This window comes from Camelus ferus, chromosome 1, assembly GCF_009834535.1.
Source record: "Camelus ferus isolate YT-003-E chromosome 1, BCGSAC_Cfer_1.0, whole genome shotgun sequence".
NCBI classification, from domain to species: domain Eukaryota; kingdom Metazoa; phylum Chordata; class Mammalia; order Artiodactyla; family Camelidae; genus Camelus; species Camelus ferus.
Window position 1 is genome coordinate 80,963,512 of NC_045696.1, and position 20,457 is coordinate 80,983,968.

General features: G+C 40.2%; 1 protein-coding gene across 9 annotated transcripts in view; it reads left to right on the forward strand.

The window, feature by feature from the left end:
* Nucleotides 1-20,174, forward strand: part of PLD1 (phospholipase D1) — a 173,219-nt gene extending 153,045 nt beyond the window's left edge. For 8 of the 9 annotated variants that reach the window (XM_032484383.1, XM_032484397.1, XM_032484396.1 and 5 more), the window contains 4 exons: nucleotides 1,651-1,785; nucleotides 6,009-6,162; nucleotides 13,303-13,420; nucleotides 15,021-20,174. In XM_032484383.1, the coding sequence (XP_032340274.1) occupies nucleotides 1,651-1,785; nucleotides 6,009-6,162; nucleotides 13,303-13,420; nucleotides 15,021-15,245 (632 nt within the window). In that variant the 3' untranslated portion in view covers nucleotides 15,246-20,174. Of the gene's footprint in view, nucleotides 1-1,650; nucleotides 1,786-6,008; nucleotides 6,163-13,302; nucleotides 13,421-15,020 lie in introns of those variants that run through there. The other variant, XM_032484398.1, reaches the window with a different exon arrangement.
* The last annotated feature ends 283 nt before the right edge of the window (nucleotides 20,175-20,457 follow it).

The window sequence follows — 20,457 nt, forward strand, 5'->3', positions numbered from 1 at the left end:
CTGGTCTACTATATGTTCAGTGTAGTTTTTTATGGACATTACTGTAAATTTTTATTTATTTTAGCAAAAGATTTGCTCTATGATTCCTTTAAAAAGATGTTTTATGTCTTAAAATTTTAGATCATGAACCAGCTGCTGGAAAATAGATGATACAGAGAAACCAAAAGCTAAAATATTAGCTGCCACCTGAATATTCTATCCATTCATCTATTCACCCATTTATTCACCTTTTTTTTTTTTTTAGCATTGTGCAAGGATTGAAGACACAAAGATGTATAAGACTTTCATGACAGTAGGAGAAATGAAGGATTAAATAAATATTTGTAAAATAATATATTGGGCATTATATTAGAAACATTTTCCAGGAATTTTATGGACATGAAGGACTTAAAAGAGGAAATGCTCCTTTCTCCTGAATCAGGGAAGACTTTAAAGAGGAGGCAATGCTTTAGGTGAAGGCCTCTTTCCAATATAACATTATCAAATGGAGAAGATACTGATTTGCAAAAATCTCATGTACATGAAACTTTTGAGAAATGCATCTCTTACACATGCTGTACTAGTGCAGCAACACGTCAACTTTTGGCCAAGACAGTTACAAGATCATATATATATGAGGGGTTGTCTGTAAATGGAGGAACCTCTGTGTATAACCTCTAAACACATTTCACTCCAAAATACCTAAATTTGATAGATACACTGAGTAACATCAACAGTAAAATAGGGAGCATCAGTAATACATGGAAACCTCAGAAAGTGACACATTGAACTACTATGGGTTCTATTAGTATGCTTCAGATTCTCTTTAAAATTTTATATTCTCTTCCTATTAGAATCTGTGATGGTTTGGTTCTACTCCATTTATTCTTAGTATCAGACTTTGCTTATCCAGGAGAACTGCTGTGTGGGAGAGGGACCATAAACCAACACTCATGCCAGGGTAATGATTATGGGTTGGTTTGAAATGGTCTGCATTTCTTCTTGCCACATAAATGACCCTCACATGATGAGAGGACATTTTTAAGTACAAACCTGGTACCGCTTGCTCTGAAAAAAGTTCCCCAAAGTCAAATCTATGCAGGATTCTTTCACTCCCTAATTTTAATGATTTAGAAGAAGCGTTATTTAATTTCCAACGTTTTTATTTACACGAAGTCTGTAAAATTTAACTGCTGCTTTGTGCTGAATATGCTACAAACTGTGTTCATCAGGTAGTTTGGGCTCCCATCTGGTAGCAGGGGTCATCCAAGACAGATGTAAGTGTCACACTGGAATCTTGGGTTATCTACTGCGACTACACGTTAATTATCACTCTTGAGGAGTTACTCACCAAGCCATCAAAATAAAATATTCATATTTGAATTTATTTTTCGATTGCCTCAGCAAAGGGAGTTCATAGAAATCACATCAGTATGATTTTTGAAAATCGTATACCCATCCGTGTTAACGGTATAACCCTCTTCAGAAAGCAAAAATAGATTCTAGGTGTATTCTGAAACTATACACACATACAAACACACACACATATTATACAGTCTATTCTTAACAACCTGTTTAAGTAGTATATTTGTTTTGAAAGACAGTAAAATTTCAAGTGCCTTTATTGAGCGTGGTCATATTAATTTTAGTGATTTCTTGTTCAACTTACAGTTGGCAATCAGTGGATAAATTACATATCCTTCTGTGGTCTTAGAACACATGCAGAGCTGGAAGGAAACCTGGTCACCGAGCTCATCTATGTCCACAGCAAGTTGCTAATTGCTGATGACAACACTGTTATTATTGGTAAGTACTTGGTCTCTGTGTTCCTTGCTAGTTGACTTACCTCATGCAAAAATCTTTCTATCCATTCCTCTGAAACTTCTTTTGCAGTTGAGAGGGACAGACATACAATATCTTAAACATTTCTGAAGCAATCTTTTTCACTTACGTCCTTTCTAATCCCTGTTTTTATCTATGAAGTAACAGAGGCACAGAGCAATTAAATGGCCATTGTGCAAATGAGTGTCCAGAGACAGTGGTTTAACCCAGCAGTGCAGTAATCGGTCTGCTCTCATTAATTCTTTATCATTCCCTTATTTTTATTTTGAATCCAAGTACCTAGACCTCGGGGATTGGAGCAGGGAGAAGTGGGGTGGGAAATGTGTCACAAATGAGTACCACACCACATCCACCTGACCATTACCACAGAACTGAAGTTTTACAAGAGTCAGGATTGGAACGATATTAAAATATTGCTGCCCCTATGCTTACCATTTTTTCCCAGAGTCGATGTTTTGGATGTTATTAATCAGGGTGCAGAGCAGACCGGCTTTGCTGGTGTCAGGGGGTGAGGTGGAAGTTGTGTGGTAATGAGATGATGTACTTCTAGACTAAGGTCAGCAGTCTGTTCCTGAAGGCCTCTCCCCACTGCCAGGTTCCAGAGAGAGTTACCGTTGTACATTCTACCCAGCTTAGATCACCTGGACCAGAGGGGCGGATTTTCAGCCTCATTCTTTTATACACATGGAAAGCTTCATTTTCCCATCATTGAATTGTTTTGCCTTCTAACATCACGTTACACGGACACTGAACGGCCAGGATGAGAAACAGAATATTCATAACCAGCCAGATCAATGAATTGACAAAGGGGCAGAATGTTACTTAGAGAGATGATGTGTTCCACTGTTGGGAACTCTGTTCATCCGTTTTAAATAAAATGTAGTTTCTCAGCTATCATAAGATACTTACCTATTCTTTAAGAAACTAAATGTCATGGAGTACTTTGAAAATTTTTGGCAGTAAATATGCCTTTTCCATCTCTCTCCTCCACTAAGAAAAGAAGAAAGTCTCATTTCTAGGAGTCATGAGACTGTCTTATCTGGAACATGATTTGAAAAGAAAGAAAAAGTTGTTCTGAAGCCAGAAAATGTATGGACCACAGCGTGGTGATACATACATATACATGTACACACACACACACACACACACACACACTCACACACACACACACATATTCTTTTAATACTTACTCAGGGCATTTTGAAAAATATCTTATGCCTTCAATCTCTTGCTCTATAGGGATCAAAGCTCTTTAAGGATTTATTTCCACCCCCCGACTTCCCGTAGTAAATAACTTTTCTCTTATTTCCCATGAGCTGTTCTGTTCTTGCTCTTCACAAGCCCATCTCAGAATATTTTTATATTAAACTTGGCCGTGACGGTAAGGAAAGGAAAAATATTGACGTTTGCTGAAATGCAAAAACAAACAAACAAAAGTCAAATAAACTCCAGTTGGTCTTTTCAGCACAATTTCAGAACTCTTGAGGTAAAAATTGACAGACGTAAATATTTTCCTTTTAAAGGTCATTTTGACTTTCAGCCTGATTTATTTTACATCAAGTATAAATGCAAAGTAGTCTTCAGTAGCTGAGCTAACACTTAAATAGGTTTGGAGAGGTTTTTTTTTTTAACATTTTTTATTGATTTATAATCATTTTACAATGTTGTGTCAAATTCCAGTGTAGAGCACAAATTTTTCAGTTACACATGAACATATATATATTCATCATCACATTTTTTTCTCTGTGAGCTACCATAAGATCCCAGTGCTCTGGGAAGCCCCAGACGGGCCCTGGAAGTACAGGAATGACCCCCTCTCTCTTAAGAATTCCAGCTCAGAATGCCATAATGCGTTCCTCCCCTGGTGAGTGTGGGGCCCACCGTAGTGGGTGGGAGCCTGGGGGACTGCTGTGAAAGTAAGAGTGTATGCGAGGCTTTCCAGGGGGCTCACATCCCCTGTTTCCCTGGCAGTGAAGAGCAACGATGTCCTCCCAGTCCAGCAGCCCTCCAGCCCAAGAGCGGCCTCTGCCGGGGCCCTGAGGTAGTGATGTCCCAAAGCAAAACCGTGGGGTCATTATTCCTCGCCCCTGATAGTTCACATTCTTGGGTGAGGGGCATTCACCCAGAGAAGAGGATTCTTTGATACAAAGGCTACGTGCCAGCAAATCGTTCCTTCCCATGGCAGTGTTCTCTGGTGCAGATATTATCGAGGTGAGAAGTATTGGATAATAATGCCAATAATAGTTTAGCATTGTGGAGCAGTTTATAGGTCAGAAAGTGCTTTCACATCCTGACTTGTATGTGAAACCCTACCAGGTGTGTCTTACAATCACAATTTATAACAGATCAAATTAAAGCTGAGAAAGATTAAATGACTTTGCCCAAATTAATACTGGACCCAATGTGAGGTCCAAAGACATGGCTGCAGATTTTACAGCATCATTATTAACATGTAAGTGTACGTATAAAGGATGATTTCTTGCTAACAAAACGAGGTGTTTCACAAATAGTAAACAAACTTATGGTTACCAGGGTGAAAGGGGGTGGGAAGGAATGAATTGGGGGTTTGAGATTTGCAAATACTAACTAAATGTAAAATACATTAAAAAAACAAATTTCTTCTGTATAGCACAGGGAATTATATTCAGTATCTTGTAGTAACCTGTAATGAAAAAGAATATGAAAATGAACATATGTATGTATACGTATGACTGAAACATTATGTTGTACACAAGGAATTGACACATTGTAACTGACCATACTTCAATTTTTTTTTTAAGTGTTTCAAAGGTGGGTCCTACCTTACAGTGCTCTAATAGAGCCCCCAGATTTCTGTGAGGTGCTCCATCCTTTCTCTGTCACACAAGGTCACCGTGGGGCACCATTCACATCCACAGTTATCATAGATCTATGTATTAACTATGTGACAATATTGTGGCAAATGGCAGTAAAGTCTCTTGGGAAAGGACCAGCTTCCTCTCATGTCTGACATCCCACCATTTGGGTTCGAGGCAGGGCTGCCATTACTTTACACCCTGACAGTCCCCGTCATAGAGGGTAGGTAGCTCGTGCCCCCTATTCAACCCGACCCTTCTGCTCCGAGTCTGCAGAAGCAGTGGAATGTGGGGCTAAGGCAAGAGGAGCCAGAAGGAAAAACAGCCTGTCATTTGTAGGACACCTCAAGGATTCAAAATTGTGGCTTCGCAATGATTAATGCAGAAAACGTAACATCGTTGTTGACTACACGGCAGAGATACGCAGACAAAGCGCAGATTGAACTAATATTAAAATACTTGCTCTTCCCATGTGAAAGTCAACATTTGCAGCTCATTTGGATTTAAAAATAGAATGGAGGGAAGTTGATATAGAAGCTGTTGGTGTGCCACACAAGTGAGGCAAGAGAATGGAAACGCAAAGCCACTAATGATAATCTGTATCTGAGAGTGGACTCGATTGCTTATGAAGGGCCTCTTGGGTCTTGACATTTATAATTATATGACCATGAATTATAGTCTACAGAATATGATTCGTAAGTGTAAAAGCTGATTTAACTGAGCTGGTAAGTGATCTTTTCCCTCTGTATGCTTCATGATTACATCAGTTAGAATCCTTTGAGCCACAAGATAAAAAATTCAGCTAGAAGTATGTGAAATAAGGAAAATGTATTATGTCACATAACAGAAGGTAAGGAAATTCGAAGATTGGCTGGTTCAGTGACTTAAGGACCCAGAGTCTTTCTTCTTTCTGCTTTTCCACCTTCAGCTTGTCTGTTTGTCCCCTAGTAGTTACAAAATGGCTGCAGCAGCTCCTGGAATCATGTCCTCATGCAACCCTTCAAGCCAGAGTATCCAAAGACTGGAGGAGATACCATCTTGTTCTTGTGTTTATTTTTAAGAAGTAGAAAAAAATTTCTCAGAAGCCCCTCACAGATTTTCCCTCATGGTACACAGGCTGGAATCATGTCAAGTGGCCATTCCTAAGCCAGTCACTGGCAAAAAGCAGTGGCTGACTTCGATGGATCCAGGGTCAACCCTGGGTTAAGGAGGGCCCTGCCTCCCTAAAGCACAGTGTCTGTTGATAACAAAATCAAAATTAGGGTTTCATTAGCAAGGAAGAATCAAGTCTAGAGGGCAAATGAGCACCTGCCAGATGAGAAAATTGTTCCGTTTGGCTGTCTCTCTTTCTAGGCTCTGCCAACATAAATGACCGGAGCATGCTGGGGAAACGTGACAGTGAGATGGCCATCATCATGCAGGACACCGAGACGGTCCCTTCGGTAATGGATGGAAAAGAGTACCAAGCTGGCCGGTTCGCCCAGGGGCTTCGGCTGCAGTGCTTCCGGTGGGTCTCTGAAGCTGGTTCTCCCTTACGTAGTCCTGCTGCAGTGGGCACTGGAACCCCACCCCCACCCCCCAGCCTCTTGCCTTTAGCACACATGCCGTCTCCAGGGTCTTCTTCTCTAAAACAGCATCCCCCAGGACACAGGACGTGAACCCCCAGTCGTATGCAAAATGACTGTGTGGGGCACAAACGTTTCCTATGTCAATAGTTTTTATTATTTTTATGTCCAGTAGAGAAAACTAGCATTTAAAATCTATTTATTTATATATATATATATATATATATATACACATACATACATACACACATATATATATAAATATATATATATGTATATATATAAAAATATATATATTTAAATTGATTTAGGACCAGGTCAAACCGTCTAGTGTCTATTTAAGTTTTTTATAGTGAGTCCATTTTTAGAAATTGAAATAGTTCCAGTAATACAAGGATATGATAAAAATTCCCAAAGGAGAATGTGAGAGATGCTGGTGTTAAATTTAAACGTGGGAACTTCAGTTCTCAGATTTAAGATGACCTCCAGACATGGATGGCTCTTGATCTTCTGTAAGAAAATGTGAGTTTCAAACAAGTCTGTGGTCAAGCAGAGAACACTGGGCTAGGAAGCAAAGGATGTGTGGCTCTAAATGAGTCCTTCATTCAATTAAGGTTGACTGAGAACTTTCCTGGGCGGGGCTCTGACCAGCCCCTGTAGTCTGATCTCAGTGGTCAGAGTGATCCTTCCAGAACCTAACTCAGAGCCGGTCACTCCTCTGCTCAGCCGCTCCCCAGTGGCTTCTTATCTTTTCTTTTTCCCCAAATGGCTTCTTATCTCCTCTCACTCTTCCCCTCGCCCACTGCAGACACACTGAGCTCCCCACTGTCTGTGGAACACCCCGACCACCTTCCCATCTGCACGCTTTTTGCAGTATGTCCATAATTCTATGATTCCAGAACTATATTGTCCAGGATGGGATTTCAGTGTGGCCTCTACAGTGAGACAGAGCCAAATGCCCCTGATTAAGGATGGCATTTTAAGCCATTTGATGAGAGGCACTGCATAGATACTGGTGCAATGCTGTCGTTTTAACCCTTCCGGTGTTAATGGTCGCTTTTGGAAACTGGCTCACTTGCAGACAGGCACATAGGGAGCCCTTCCCTCCTGCAGGTGCTGGCGGCCATTACCTCATACTCCACACTCTGGCTTTTGAGACCCAAGCTTCAGTTCCAGAGATGTTCATTCTGCTCCCTCTGCCCCAGAGGAGCTCAGCAAGTTCATCCCTCAAAATCTGACTGTCAATCCCTTGTCACAGCTTTTATTGCTTTATTTATTGTCCTTGTTACTAATTGTTTTACCAGTAAAATTTTTTTTCAGACCATTGATACTCCAATTAGCATCTGATGTTAAATTGTTTTGTTTAACAGGGGACAGTTTAAAATTAGTATCATGTTAATCAACCCACTGATTGCCTACTGCAGCTTATATAAGGAAACAAATATTTCCTCCTGTAAACTAGAAGTAAATGTCACACCATTCCAGTTCCATGAGAACTTGAGTATTTAAAGATGTGAGCTTCTTTAAAACTTTCTAAACGTGGAATGATTATAGAGGGAGAGGATTCTCCTTACAACACATTGTCACTTTAGAAAATTGGATAAACACAGAAAAGCAATAAGAAAATTAAATTTGTCTGTAATCCCACCACTCAGTGCTAACAATTTCAACATTCCACTTTTTTCTATACATAAATATTACGATACTGTATTTCTCTTTTTAAACATAATTAGGATCTTGTAGTTCTACAAAGGTCTTCATTATTTAAACACTGTTACACTTTTCCATGTCATTAGAGTGTTCTTCTGTGACACTGAATGGCTGCATTGTGTTACATCGTATGAGTATGCCATAATCCCTTTAACCAAAACCTCACTGACAGGCAAGTTTTTTTGCTGATGTAAAGAAGTAGGTATGTTTGTAGACAGCATCTTGCTTACCTTCTTAATTGTTTCCTTGACTATGTCCCAACTATGGAATTTCTAGTCAAAGGAAGTGTGCAGTTTCCTTTGCCCTCTGATTTCTTATCCTATTTATCACCAGCAGTGTTTTAGAGGGCTTAGCCCTCCTATCTTTTCTGAGTTCTATTAAATTACTTCATCTTTGCTGATTTGTTGGGTTTCAAATAGAATTTCATTATTTTAAGTTGCAATTTGAGGGTTTAAAAATGTATTCGTTAGCCATTTGCAGTTGTCCTTTTGTAAATTGTCTAGATTATTTCTGTCCTTTGACCAATTTTGTTGGAATGTTTCACTTTCTTTTAATGATTTATAAGTAATTTAAGTATATAAGGGGCTAGTTTCTTTCTCCCATTTGTTGTGAATCTGATTTGCCAATTGCCTTTTAATCATATTTAGAGCATTTGGGTAAAACTTCAGTTTTTATTAATCAAATCTATCAGGTTTTTCTTTTGTTCCTCCTTTTAAAAAATATACTTTAGAATAGCTTCCCCAGCCCAAGATCAAATATTTACTTATATTTTCCTCCAGCGTTTGTTTGATATTACTTCTTACATTTAACATCTGCAATTTATTTCAATGTAAGGAATGAAGTAGGGACTCTAACTCCTTTTCCCCAACAAACCAGCTGGTCTAGAACTGCATGATTGCAGCACTCTGTGCCTCTCCGGCCTGCAGTGCCTCTTCCTGGAGCACCGAGTTGCCATGCATCCTGACTTGTCTCTGCTCTCTGTGATGTCCTATTGAAAGTCTGCTGACTCGCACACCAGTGTGATACCACTTTAATTATTGTAGCCGTGCACTGTAATGCTACTTCCTGCCATACCACTTCCCCAAATTAGTATTCTTTTCCAGAATAATCTTGGCTACTTTGTTTGTTTTTGTGTATTTCTGGTTTGGGGGGGGTGGTAATTAGGTTTATTTATTTATTTTTAATGGAGTACTGGAGATTGAACCCAGGACCTCGTGCGTGCTAAGTGTGCGCTCTACCACTGAGCTATACCCGCCCTTCCTTGCCTACTTTTAAATAGTCATTCTTCTAAATGAACTTTAAAATTATTTATTCAAGTTTTCTCATCAGTTTTTTAAATCAGGATTGCAGTATATTTATAGATTAATATAAAAAGAGTTGACATCTTTATAATATTGAGCCATCCTATTGAAGAGCAGGGTATAGGCTTCAATTTATTCAAATTTTCTTTTGTTCTTCAATAAAGCTTTAGGGTTTTCATTACTGGAAGCAGGAGCCCTTCAGTAATCATTAAAGTCTTTTGTTGTTATCGGTTTTTTCGCTGATCCCATACATCTCATGCTAAGCTCACTGCTAGGTGCTTTATTTTCCTGGCAACTTTCAAACTATCTTAAAGAGGCACTTGTTCTTGAACAACCATTTTCACTTTGCCATTATGGCAAACACAAATAATATATTAAAAAGCACCATGAAAACTTTGTGTTGATTTTAGCTGTTTTTTATTAGGAAATATTCTCAAAGATAAATATTGTGGCCTAAAACAGAGCCATTTTCTCCCTTAAAAAAATGCAACTTCAATCATTTTCCATCTGGGCTACTTTTGAATAGAAATAAAGAGATTCATTTTAATGTGAAGTCGATTCTAAATAGGATCAACCATCAGGGTACTGCACTGAATGTCACAACTACGTGCCAAACAGTTCATTAAGTCCTAGCAAATTATCCAAACTTTACAGATGCAGCTGTCATTCAATAGAACCATGATCCACACAAGCAGAGCTCAGAATCATTTAGAGTGATAGACATGAAGAATGTGAAGAACAGAAACAGTTTCCTGCAGGTTTCCTACTGTCCCCCTGATGCATAAACAATCCAGCATTAAATCGTTGCCATTATACACGTCAACATAAAAGCAAATCCATTTACTCTGAAACCTCAAAAGAATACCCAGAATACTTTGTATTATTTTTTCCGTGCATTTTAATGTAAATTTTTATAATTAAAAAATTGATAGGGGAAGTAACTTATTACTGAATAGTGTCTGTTACAGACAAATTTATTTAACTGCTTTCTCTACACACGAGCTCTTAACTGATAACTTGATAGACACACTGCCTCACCTCTCGTTCTAACTTAAAAGCAAAGTCACAGAAACATTCTTTCTGCTCTGTTTTCAGCTGGTTAGACGCGACCCAAATCAAAGGTATTATTATAATTGGCTTATTGTTATAACTTGTTCTGTCCTTCAAATCTGGTGCAGTTAAATTCTGCTTTGGGTCTTAAGGTGCAGCAGCATCTGTGCAAACATCATCCCTTAGGATCTTTTTGAAAGTTATTCCTGTGTAGTCCGAAGGAGACATTATTTGAAGTGGAAATAGAATTTTGAGGTTATAAAACTCTAAGAATCCTGGTGAGCCCAGGTGCCAGGTATGTTTATTTTAGAGAATTTTTATACAGCAGAAAAACTGCAGACTAAAACTAAAATGAGATGCCTTTTTATCCATAAGCTGGCTGAGCTTTTTCAGGAGTTGATAGTACCGGAGATGACTGGGGAGAACACACGTGGTTAATAACCGTATGTGTTGGAACAGCCTCTCTTGAAGTAAATTTCGCATACTGTTTGACCCAGGAATTTTAATTCTTAAATTTCTGCTAGTGAAATAATCATAGAAATGTACAAAGTATTAGATGTGATGAATAAATTATGCATTATAGTATTATTTAAATAATCATGGAAAACTGGAAGCTACCCAAAAGGTCATAATAAAATAATTGGTTGAATAAAATTTCACATGACAGGAAATTCTACAGTCATTAAAAATGATGATGTAGTGGGGAGGGGATAGCTCTAGTGACAGAGCGCATGCTTAGCACACACGAGGTCCTGGGTTCCATCCCTAGTACCTCCTCCAAGTAGAAATGAATGAATAAACCTAATTACCTCCCCCTCATACAAAAATGGTGATGTAAACCTATATATTTCAATACAAAGAAGGTGACAATATTATGACCTCCACACTGTTAAATCCAGTGGCCAGCTTCTCATCTGAACTGAACACCATTCTCCTTGACGTACTTCGTGTGGTTCCAGGACACTCACCCTCTGGCTTCTCTGCAGCCTCACTGACTGCTCTTTCTCTCCCCTGCTGTCAGGTGCTCTGGTCCCCTTCTCTGTCTGTACTCACTACTTTGGTAAATTCAGTTAAAGTGCTATGGCTTTAGGAATATATATATATATATAGACAATTCGCAATTGTATCTCCAGCCAAATCTTCTCTACCAAACTCCAGGTTCATGTATCCAGCTGCCCACTTAGCATTGCCACTGGAATATTTAATAGATGTCCCAGCAGTTTCAAAATTGAATTCTTGGTCTTCCTCCACAAATGGACTTTACCCACAGCATCCTCCTTCTCAGCTAGTGACAACTACATTCTTCCAGTTGCTCGAGCCAAAGCCCTTTTAGTCACCCTGATGCCTCATTTTTTCTCACACCCTCTGTCTACTGGATCAATAAAACCTTATGTTTCCACCACCCACGGCACCATCATCTCCCACCAAGATGACTGCAGTGACTCCAACTGGTGTCCCTGTTTCAGCCCTTACCCTGCACAGTCTGTTCTCAGTACAGCAGCCGTATTTTAATATGTAAGTCAGATCCTGTCCCTCCCGGCTCCAGTGTCCACAAGACGCCCCAATTTCACTCAATGTAAAAAGCCCAAGTCCTTCAGAGGCCTGTGTCCCCACTTGTATTTCCAACGTAGTACAAGCCTTTTGGGTATTTCTGAGCCTGCCTATGTGAGAAGAGGGCTTTGGCCCCAGTGGTGATTCTAACTCTAGTAATAGTATGTCTCCAACCTTTGGTTTCCCATTTGCAAAATGCGAATCATGTAGCATCTACATCGCAGGATTAAGATGGAAGTGCTTTTTAACTCTCAGGCTTTATGTAAGTACAAGAGTCCTTCTGATTTTCAAATATGACCTCTAAAACTCGTCTTGCTTTGCTTGAGAATTTCTTGTCATTTCTGGTCCTCTGTTTATATTTGATCAATTCAGGCAACATCCACTACCTGGCTTCTTTTATGCCAGGTGCTCTGGGGATGTGAGAGGAGCCGGGTCCTCTTCTCTCCAAGAATTTACACACTGGAAGTGGGAGACGGGCCTGTTAAAAACAAAAAGTGCGTAAAGCATCGCAAGTGCTCCGATAAGAACGAACCGTAGGAAGCACAGAGTGGGGACAAAGGAAGAATGTTCAGATCACTCAGAATTGACGGGAAGAAATGGGAGATGGGAGATGGGGGACTCGTGCAAAGTTTTATAGAGGCGATCCTTGGACTGAACCTGGATGATGGGAGGTAGGGTTAGGCAAACAGGGAAGGGAAGGAAAAGCCTCCCCGACTACCCCATCACATCCTCTTGAAGCACACCTGGTATTTATCACATTTTAATTAATTCCTTTTGAGAGTATTTATTGTTGATCTCATCCTCCAAATTTAACTCCACCCAGAGAGGCTCCATGTCTTCCATATTCATTTCTGTACCCTAGTTCGGCATCGTTCTTGGCCCAAGGGAGGGAAGAGGGAAGGAGGGAAGGTCAAATTATGGTTAAGAGCACAGGTCTGGGAGTCGGGTGGTCCTGGCTGGAGCCCCAGATCAGAGCTTACCAGCTCTATACCTTGAACCAGTTACTTAACTTCTTTGTGCCTTAGTTCCCTTTGCTGTAAAATGAAAATAATAACAGATGCCTCTTCTAAGGTTGTGGAGGATTTCCTGAGATCCTTTTTGGAAAGGGCTCAGCACCTTGGCTGGCACATGCTTTGCACACTCATCTTATCCTCCAGTGTCCTCACCCTCTTAGGCCAAATTACGAGGACTCTCTTAAACAAAATGAGGGTCTTTCTCTGTCCAACAGTTAAAATTTTCAAGCATCATAACAACTTAGGTTTTTGTTTGTTTTGTTTTGCAGCTTAGATTTTTTTATATAGACATACAGAGACACACACTTAGTCTTAATGGCTTCCTTTGATTTCGTAAAAAAAAAAAAAAAATTAGACTTCTGTGGCTGAGTGCTTGAATTACTGGACCGTTAGAAACAGTGCCTGCAGCAAACTGCTTTGTCTCAGTTACTCATTTTGGAGGGCGCTTACATTTCAGGGTTGTCCTCGGCTATCTTTCTGGCCCCAGTGAAGACATTCAGGATCCAGTGAGTGACAAATTCTTCAAGGAGGTGTGGGTTTCAACGGCAGCTCGAAATGCTACAATTTATGATAAGGTGAGATTCGCGTATCCTGCTCCCCTTTTAATTGAATCACGTCACAAAAGCACACCATTATTTCTGCATATTACTGGTACAGAGTATTCTTAATGAGTAAAAAGCCAATACACTTCCAAGTTGTGATAAAATACATATTTGTGGACAATAAAAAAAAATATCAAAAAGTACCATGGATTCTGACCTGAGTGGCATTCTAGTCTCCGATTCTGGAATCCTATTATAAGCATCCTCTGCAGGTGGTTACCCAGCCTTTGCGTACATCTAGTGACAAAGAAAAGAGGCAGATGGGATCAAACAATGAGTCAGACCTGGGTTCAGCCCAACTCATCCAGCTGCTGGTGTTATAACTTTGTGCAGAGGAACTTGACATTCTGAGCCTTCCTTTCTTTCCTCACCTATAAATTGGAAGGGATATTCACCAGGTGGTCATGAGGATGGAGAACAGTCTATTAAATGGATTTAGCACATGGTACATAGTAAATGGTATCTCTCCTAACGAAGCTGATTAATAATGAGAAGCTTCCTTTGTTGGACACTTCTGATTTGGGGAAGCTGTTTTAAAACCAGCTTAGTTTGTTAGGAAGGCCAAATGCATCTCCTGGTTAGTTCTGTCCATGGGTAATGATAACGCTTATACACAAGAGTTAAGAGTTACCCAACCCTGGAACAGGTTACAGAATGAAGGGGCCGGCTTTCTGTCATAGAAGATACTCAAGCTGGGATCCATTGACCATCTGTCAGAAACTGGGTAAGACTGGTTCTTCTTCTGACTTCCAGAGTCTCCTCAGCACAGAAAATGTATCATTTCTAATAGAACATGACAACTGTCTACACAGCCTTATTTCATACTGAGGATTCAAGGCCATGATCAAATACATCACGTGCATGGATTCTTTTAAAATGTAATTTTGAGAATGTAGGACACAGCCTTGTTTAGATCCTGGATTGGGGGGATAACAGTGATAGCAGACGTTTTGGGAATAATCGAGTAAATCTAGATGGTATCTGAAATGATAGGGAATTGATTTTCTGAGGTGTGAGAATGATATCGTGGTTATATAAGCACATGTCCCTATTCCTAAGAAATTATATGCTGGAGTATTCAGGTGTGAAGTATTATGATGTTGAAACTTCTTTTCAATTAGCAAAGTAAGTGTACTATTGATAAGTTTAAGTACAGGTACAGATAAGAATTTTTTTCAAAATAAAGTTAGAGAAAATACAGAATATGACTTTCCTTTAGACCAGAACCTCCAGTGGAATTCAGGGATGATTATTATCCAAAAAATTAACCTTAATGTGGAGTAACACCAGGGAAATCCCTTCCCACTAGCTAGACTTTACCCTGAGGTCAGTCACTTATGTAGATAAGATATAGGATCTGTGATTTTTTTTTTTTTTTTTGATGGAAGAGAATCTAGCAGTCTCTTTGTAGCAAAGAAGAGAAACAACCCTTCCATCAGTGTTGTGCTGTAACATAAAACTAATACATGTTTCATACAACAAAGGTTTTGTCTGTTGGAACGAATACTTTCCACAAAGGGGATATGCTTTCTTTTAAGCTTAGCACTCAGTTTCCTATTTGCATTTCAATCAGGTGTTCCGGTGCCTTCCCAACGATGAAGTACACAATTTAATTCAGCTGAGAGACTTTATAAGCAAGCCCATCTTAGCGAAGGAAGATCCCATCAGAGCGGAGGAAGAGCTGAAGAAGATCCGCGGGTTCTTGGTGCAATTCCCACTTTATTTCTTGTCTGAAGAAAACCTACTGCCTGCGGTTGGAACCAAAGAAGCCATAGTGCCCACGGAGGTTTGGACTTAAGAGTTATATTTGTTTGCAGCCCAAGGGCTTTACCCTGACGAGTACACTGCACACCGTGACTTTCTGGAGACCTAGCAGCCAAAGCCAGACACAGTGCACTCTTGTATCCCACCCTTAGACCCTTTGGATTGGCTGGGAGGGGCTGCAGTCGTACTGATGTGAGGACAGTGAGCATCAGCAGGGCTCTCCTGCCTGTCCTTGTGAAAAAGGGACTGCATTCTGAGGTGCAGATATCCAACAGGTTAAACACATACTTAAATTCCACAATGTATGCCAAAGTGCATTTTCTTCACTAACAAGAATTTACCCTAACTGTGAACAACGTTGCCAAACGTTGTCTGAGCCTCCTTATTTTCCTCTGACCCTCACTCATGCAGCTGAGGTCTGCTGGACCTGCCTTCCTCTCATAGTCCGGACAGGCTCTGGTTTGAGATATCGTTTGTTGCCAGAAGATGTTCTGATTCTGCCCCAAGTTTCTTCGAGGTGTCACCGGCTGCTCCTTCCCACCTGGTCCTGAAGCAGTAGCATGCCCCCAGCCAAGGATGTGCTCTTTCCTCCTTTCCAGTGACCGTAAGGACAGGACAGACCTCAGTCTACACAGCAGCCCGTACAGGGCACTTCTGGTAATACTGACACTGTGCATCTTGACATCACAGACCAACAGGAAGGAATTAAATTCAGTTATTAAGGCAGAGATTTCGCTTTGCCTCCAAAGGCACTGAGAAGATGTGTCCTTTTGACAGGGCCCACCTGATCAAATTTGAAAACATATGTAGGCGATCTGATTACTCAGCAACGGATAAAACTCAAAGATGGAGCATGCAGCCTTCAGAAACCGCCAACATGTCAGTGGGGATCTGATCCAGATAAGATTTCTTATAGTCCTATAAAATTTCCTGTCATTCTTAGCTGCTGGATTGATGGAAATTGGAATTTCTACATTTCAAAATCAAACCAGTGGATACAGCTTGTCTTTTAATAGAATCAGAGGCTTCATAACTTGTACCAAGTTAATGAGTATAAGCCTCACCTCACGTGACATTCAGCACTCCAGCTATGTTACCATCTTTAAGAAAAATTAACTGCAAAATACATGCTACTTCGCTTGCATTATTAAATATGCATTAACATTCCACCAGGCCTTCCAAAGAGGTTAGGATTATTTATTCTCATTATCCTAGTCTGTCCTAGAATTGCTCTGGGAACCCATTTTTTCCTTTTTGGATGTTAACATACCCTTTGGTACACTATAGCTCCATTTTTATTAAGCAGAACTCTTCTTACGGCCTGAAAAATTAATGTGGGTTCCTAAAAGGCCTGAGCCCGTAAAGCGTGGTGTAGGTGCAGTGACAACACGTCTGTGGATTATCTGGACAGGATCTCATCCAAAGAAGCAAGGACCCAATCCCTGTTCTGGTAGAGCTGATAGTCCAGGGGACAAGGTCAGACAGGAGCACAAGGTCAGTATCTGGGTTAGCAGGAGAGAGACAGTGCCACGCCCAGGGGAGGGTTTTACAAATGAGGTGGGATTATGTAACCGACAGTGCAAATGAAAATGCTTTTCTAATGTCTGAAGACGGTAAAATGACTTCATTGTGTAGCAGTTGTAAATAAGGCGTTTGCTACTTACGAAGTTTAGAGTGGCATTTAAAGTGCTGAATGCATGTGGAATACCTTAGAGTTTCTTATATTTTCTTTTTAAGTATTTTTTAAAATGTAGAACAGTCAACAAATGGCTTTTGATTTTGTGCAAATGCTTCCATAAAACCATGAGAATTAAAGCCTGAAAGGACCCTTTCTCTTTAAAAAAAAAACACTTACCCCATCTTCTCCCCATTTTATAGATGAGAAACTGAGACCCAGGTTAGTTGAAGGAATCACTGTAGTTCACCCATTAGGACAAGTGACATTGCAGTCCATTACTGGCCTTTCGGGTCACTCACCACTGCCCCCAAATGAGGAGATGCACTAAACAGATTTCAGACAGGATGTCTCTAAGCTGTTTTGATCCCTGTGATACTATGTACTTATGTGCTTGTCTGTCTCACCATATTAGAATGTAAGCTCCACTGGGCAGGGACTTCCCTGTATTTTGTTCATAGTGTATACCCTGAGTCTGGAACAGTGCCTGGAACAGAAGAGGTGCTCAGTATGTGTTTGTCGAATGAATAAAGGAGGTGGAGGAGAGTTAATGAAACGAAAAACTTACGGAGTCTCAGACAAGAAATCTTCCTGCTGGCTTCTGTAGCAAGTTGCTTTTCTACTGCATCTTCTCAAAGGCAAGATGCTCATCTGCAAAGATGAGAGACTACAAGATTTATTTGGGTGGATTTTATGGAAAATTCAGTGCAGTAATTGCCTGTTTTGCAAGAGCAGTTTAAGTAGTACAACATTCTGCAAAAAATTGCTTGGACTGTGGACACAAGATGTACAGTATGGCCTAATTACCCATTGTTCTTTGACATCCTTACTACCCAATAGACGTTCAAATAATTTACCTTTAACATTGCAATGTCTGATACAGGCTTTAAAATGCAAGTGACTCAGGGTCTTGAAAAGCTGTTACTGAATCTGTTCAACATTTTAAACTGTCTATAATTTTTTGAAATGCTGATAAGTGTTGTACCTGACACTCTGATAATCTCTCTAATAATTTTTGTTTTCAAGAAGGAAAAGTTTTATGATTATAAGAAGTGAAAAGTAGGAAGTGGCCATGGCCCATTAAAGCCTTTCAGGTTAGCCAAGCTTAGTCGTTGGAGGGCACTCAACACAGCAGGGCTGGTGCAGGCATTTGCTCTGTAGCAACTGTCCACTCGGTGACTCACCTCTCAGTGGGGTGGTCTTAATTCTCAGTTGTCATGCATCACAGAGAGCCTTGGAGAGCTGGTTATTAGATAATTGAGTGGCAATTGTAAAATAACATAGTGGATTTCTTTTAATAGCACCTTAAGAAGAAAATTTTGCCTGTAAGTAATCAAAAACATGAGCAGTTAATCTCTTAGGTAATAACTTGGGGAACTATAATAGATCATGAATTAACAGCTTTCCCGAGGAAAACAGCAAGCCAGGAAGTCTTTTTGCAGATGTAAGAACAGATTTTATGTTTCTCTTGAAGACTCTGCGCTTCTTCCTGCCTCGCCTCATGCCTTATTCCTTCAGCCTCTGTCCCCAACCGGAGCCCTCCTGTATCGTGAAAACCATTTTACAGGACAAGAAAAAGCTTTCTGGGAAAAAAACAACATGAGACCTCAATAACAAATCTTCAGTTTAACTCCCACTTTTAAGGGACTGACAAAATATTATTTTTTAACGGAGGTAATCATTCTTTTTAAGATCTCGGCTCTGATGGAGCATTTGAGCATTTTCAGATGCCTGCCACTCTCCACAGGAGGGCTAAGGAGGGCCCTTCATGTCTTCTCATCCCTCTCCGTTCTCTCTTGTATAAAATGAGCAAACCCTAAAGGGTGTCAAGTGTGCTTAGGAATATATTTTTACTTCCTTGGAGGATCCTCTGAAACCAATTATTACTGGCATTTTGGAAGTTTAAAATGCGTTTTATCAGGCATAGGCCTTGAGACATTCTTGAATCTAGAAATTCACTGGTGAAGGAATCCATCGGCATCTGTCCAGAAGTTGCAGGTGAAGAATCAATGGATCTGCATTATGTCTGGGGGGGCTGCCCTACACGTACCAAATATGATTCCTAACGGCATTTAATTCACATGTGAAAGATTCCTGGCTTTGACTTGAGGTTGAAAGGATTCATTCAAGGAACCAAAAATTCTGTGACAGTTTCTTATAGGTTATTTCATTTTTTCTTTATGCAATTTTTTTCTTTATACCAGTTTAAATTTTTAACTTAAAAAGTAATCAAAGTAAGACAAATGAAAATTTGTCACACTAATTATTGTAAACCTCCAAGGTGTTTAAGTCAGGGACTGGGATGGCAGTGCAACCAAAACGCAAGCTTACTCTTTCCTGCTCCCCAGTAGCTTAATTGCTCGCTTTATTCTAGATAAATGCGCTGAAGTGAATGTCCGCCTGGTTCTGCTTGACACTGGGAATTGTTAACACCACGCTTTCCTAATGTATTTTCCACTTGGATTCTTCACATGAAATGGTCTAAGTCACAGGTACTGATATTCTCCTAAACCATTCTAAAAATTCATACCAAAGTATTGCAGTTGGAGCACGTGTCTCCGACACAAAAACCAAATACTTGGTGATGGACATCCATTCAGAATGTCCAGATGTTCTGGACAGAACTCAGGCTCCCAGCCTCACACTTTATGGCCAGCTTTGGGAAACTAAGGCTGGGCCTCCTGGCTTTGTAAATAAAGGTTTTTTTAAATGCAGCCATGTCCATTTGTTTACAGGTCTCATGACCAAATGATCTGCAAATCGGAAACTACTTGCCATCCTTAAGAAACGCTTACTGATCCTTCCTCTAGAGGAAGCAGAGAATCTTCAGTTAGAGCACTTCAGCTCTAACTGTTGGGTGAGTTTTAATCTCCATAAGCAAGGTTTTTAACTCTCCCTATTCCAGAGCCCAGCATCCTGCAATAGATTTATTCTAACAAGGTCAGGTCCTTTCAGGAATGAAAATCACATGGTTTTTGGTTCCGAAAGAGTTATTGTCAGCTAACAAGGCAGGCTTCTCCCAGCTGAGCACTCATAACCAGCACGTCTGATAATGTTTGTAACTAAAGTGTTAAATGAGAATGGGCAGGCCTAACGGTTTGTATCCAGAATGAGAACTGTGAATGCAAGAAACTCAGTCTCTCTGAATTTTCCTTCCATCAAGACTTGGAAAGGATACCTGTATCCGTTCTCTGCCTCACAGTCAATGCTTTCTATGCCTGGTCCTTTTACTGCTTTTTTTAAATGTAAATGTTCATTAATTAAACAATTAAAAGTGTGAAATCAGTCTCTCTTTGAAAACAAGAGTCCTCATTCTGCACAAGGGGTTTTTAGCGCCTGGGTGCTGGAGGTCTGAGCTCACACAGATGTGTGTGTTTGTGGGGCAGGTGTCAGAGTCCCAGAGTCCCCTGCTGCCACAGTCCTCTCACAAACTTAACGCACACGTCTCAGCAGCACCCAGAGAGAGAGAAGCCCCCCTGTGCCCCCTCCTCTTCCAGTCACTCCCTGTGCCCTGAAGGGCAATCACTTTCCAGAATTCTTGAAACTAAGATCAGTTTTGCCTATTTTTCTA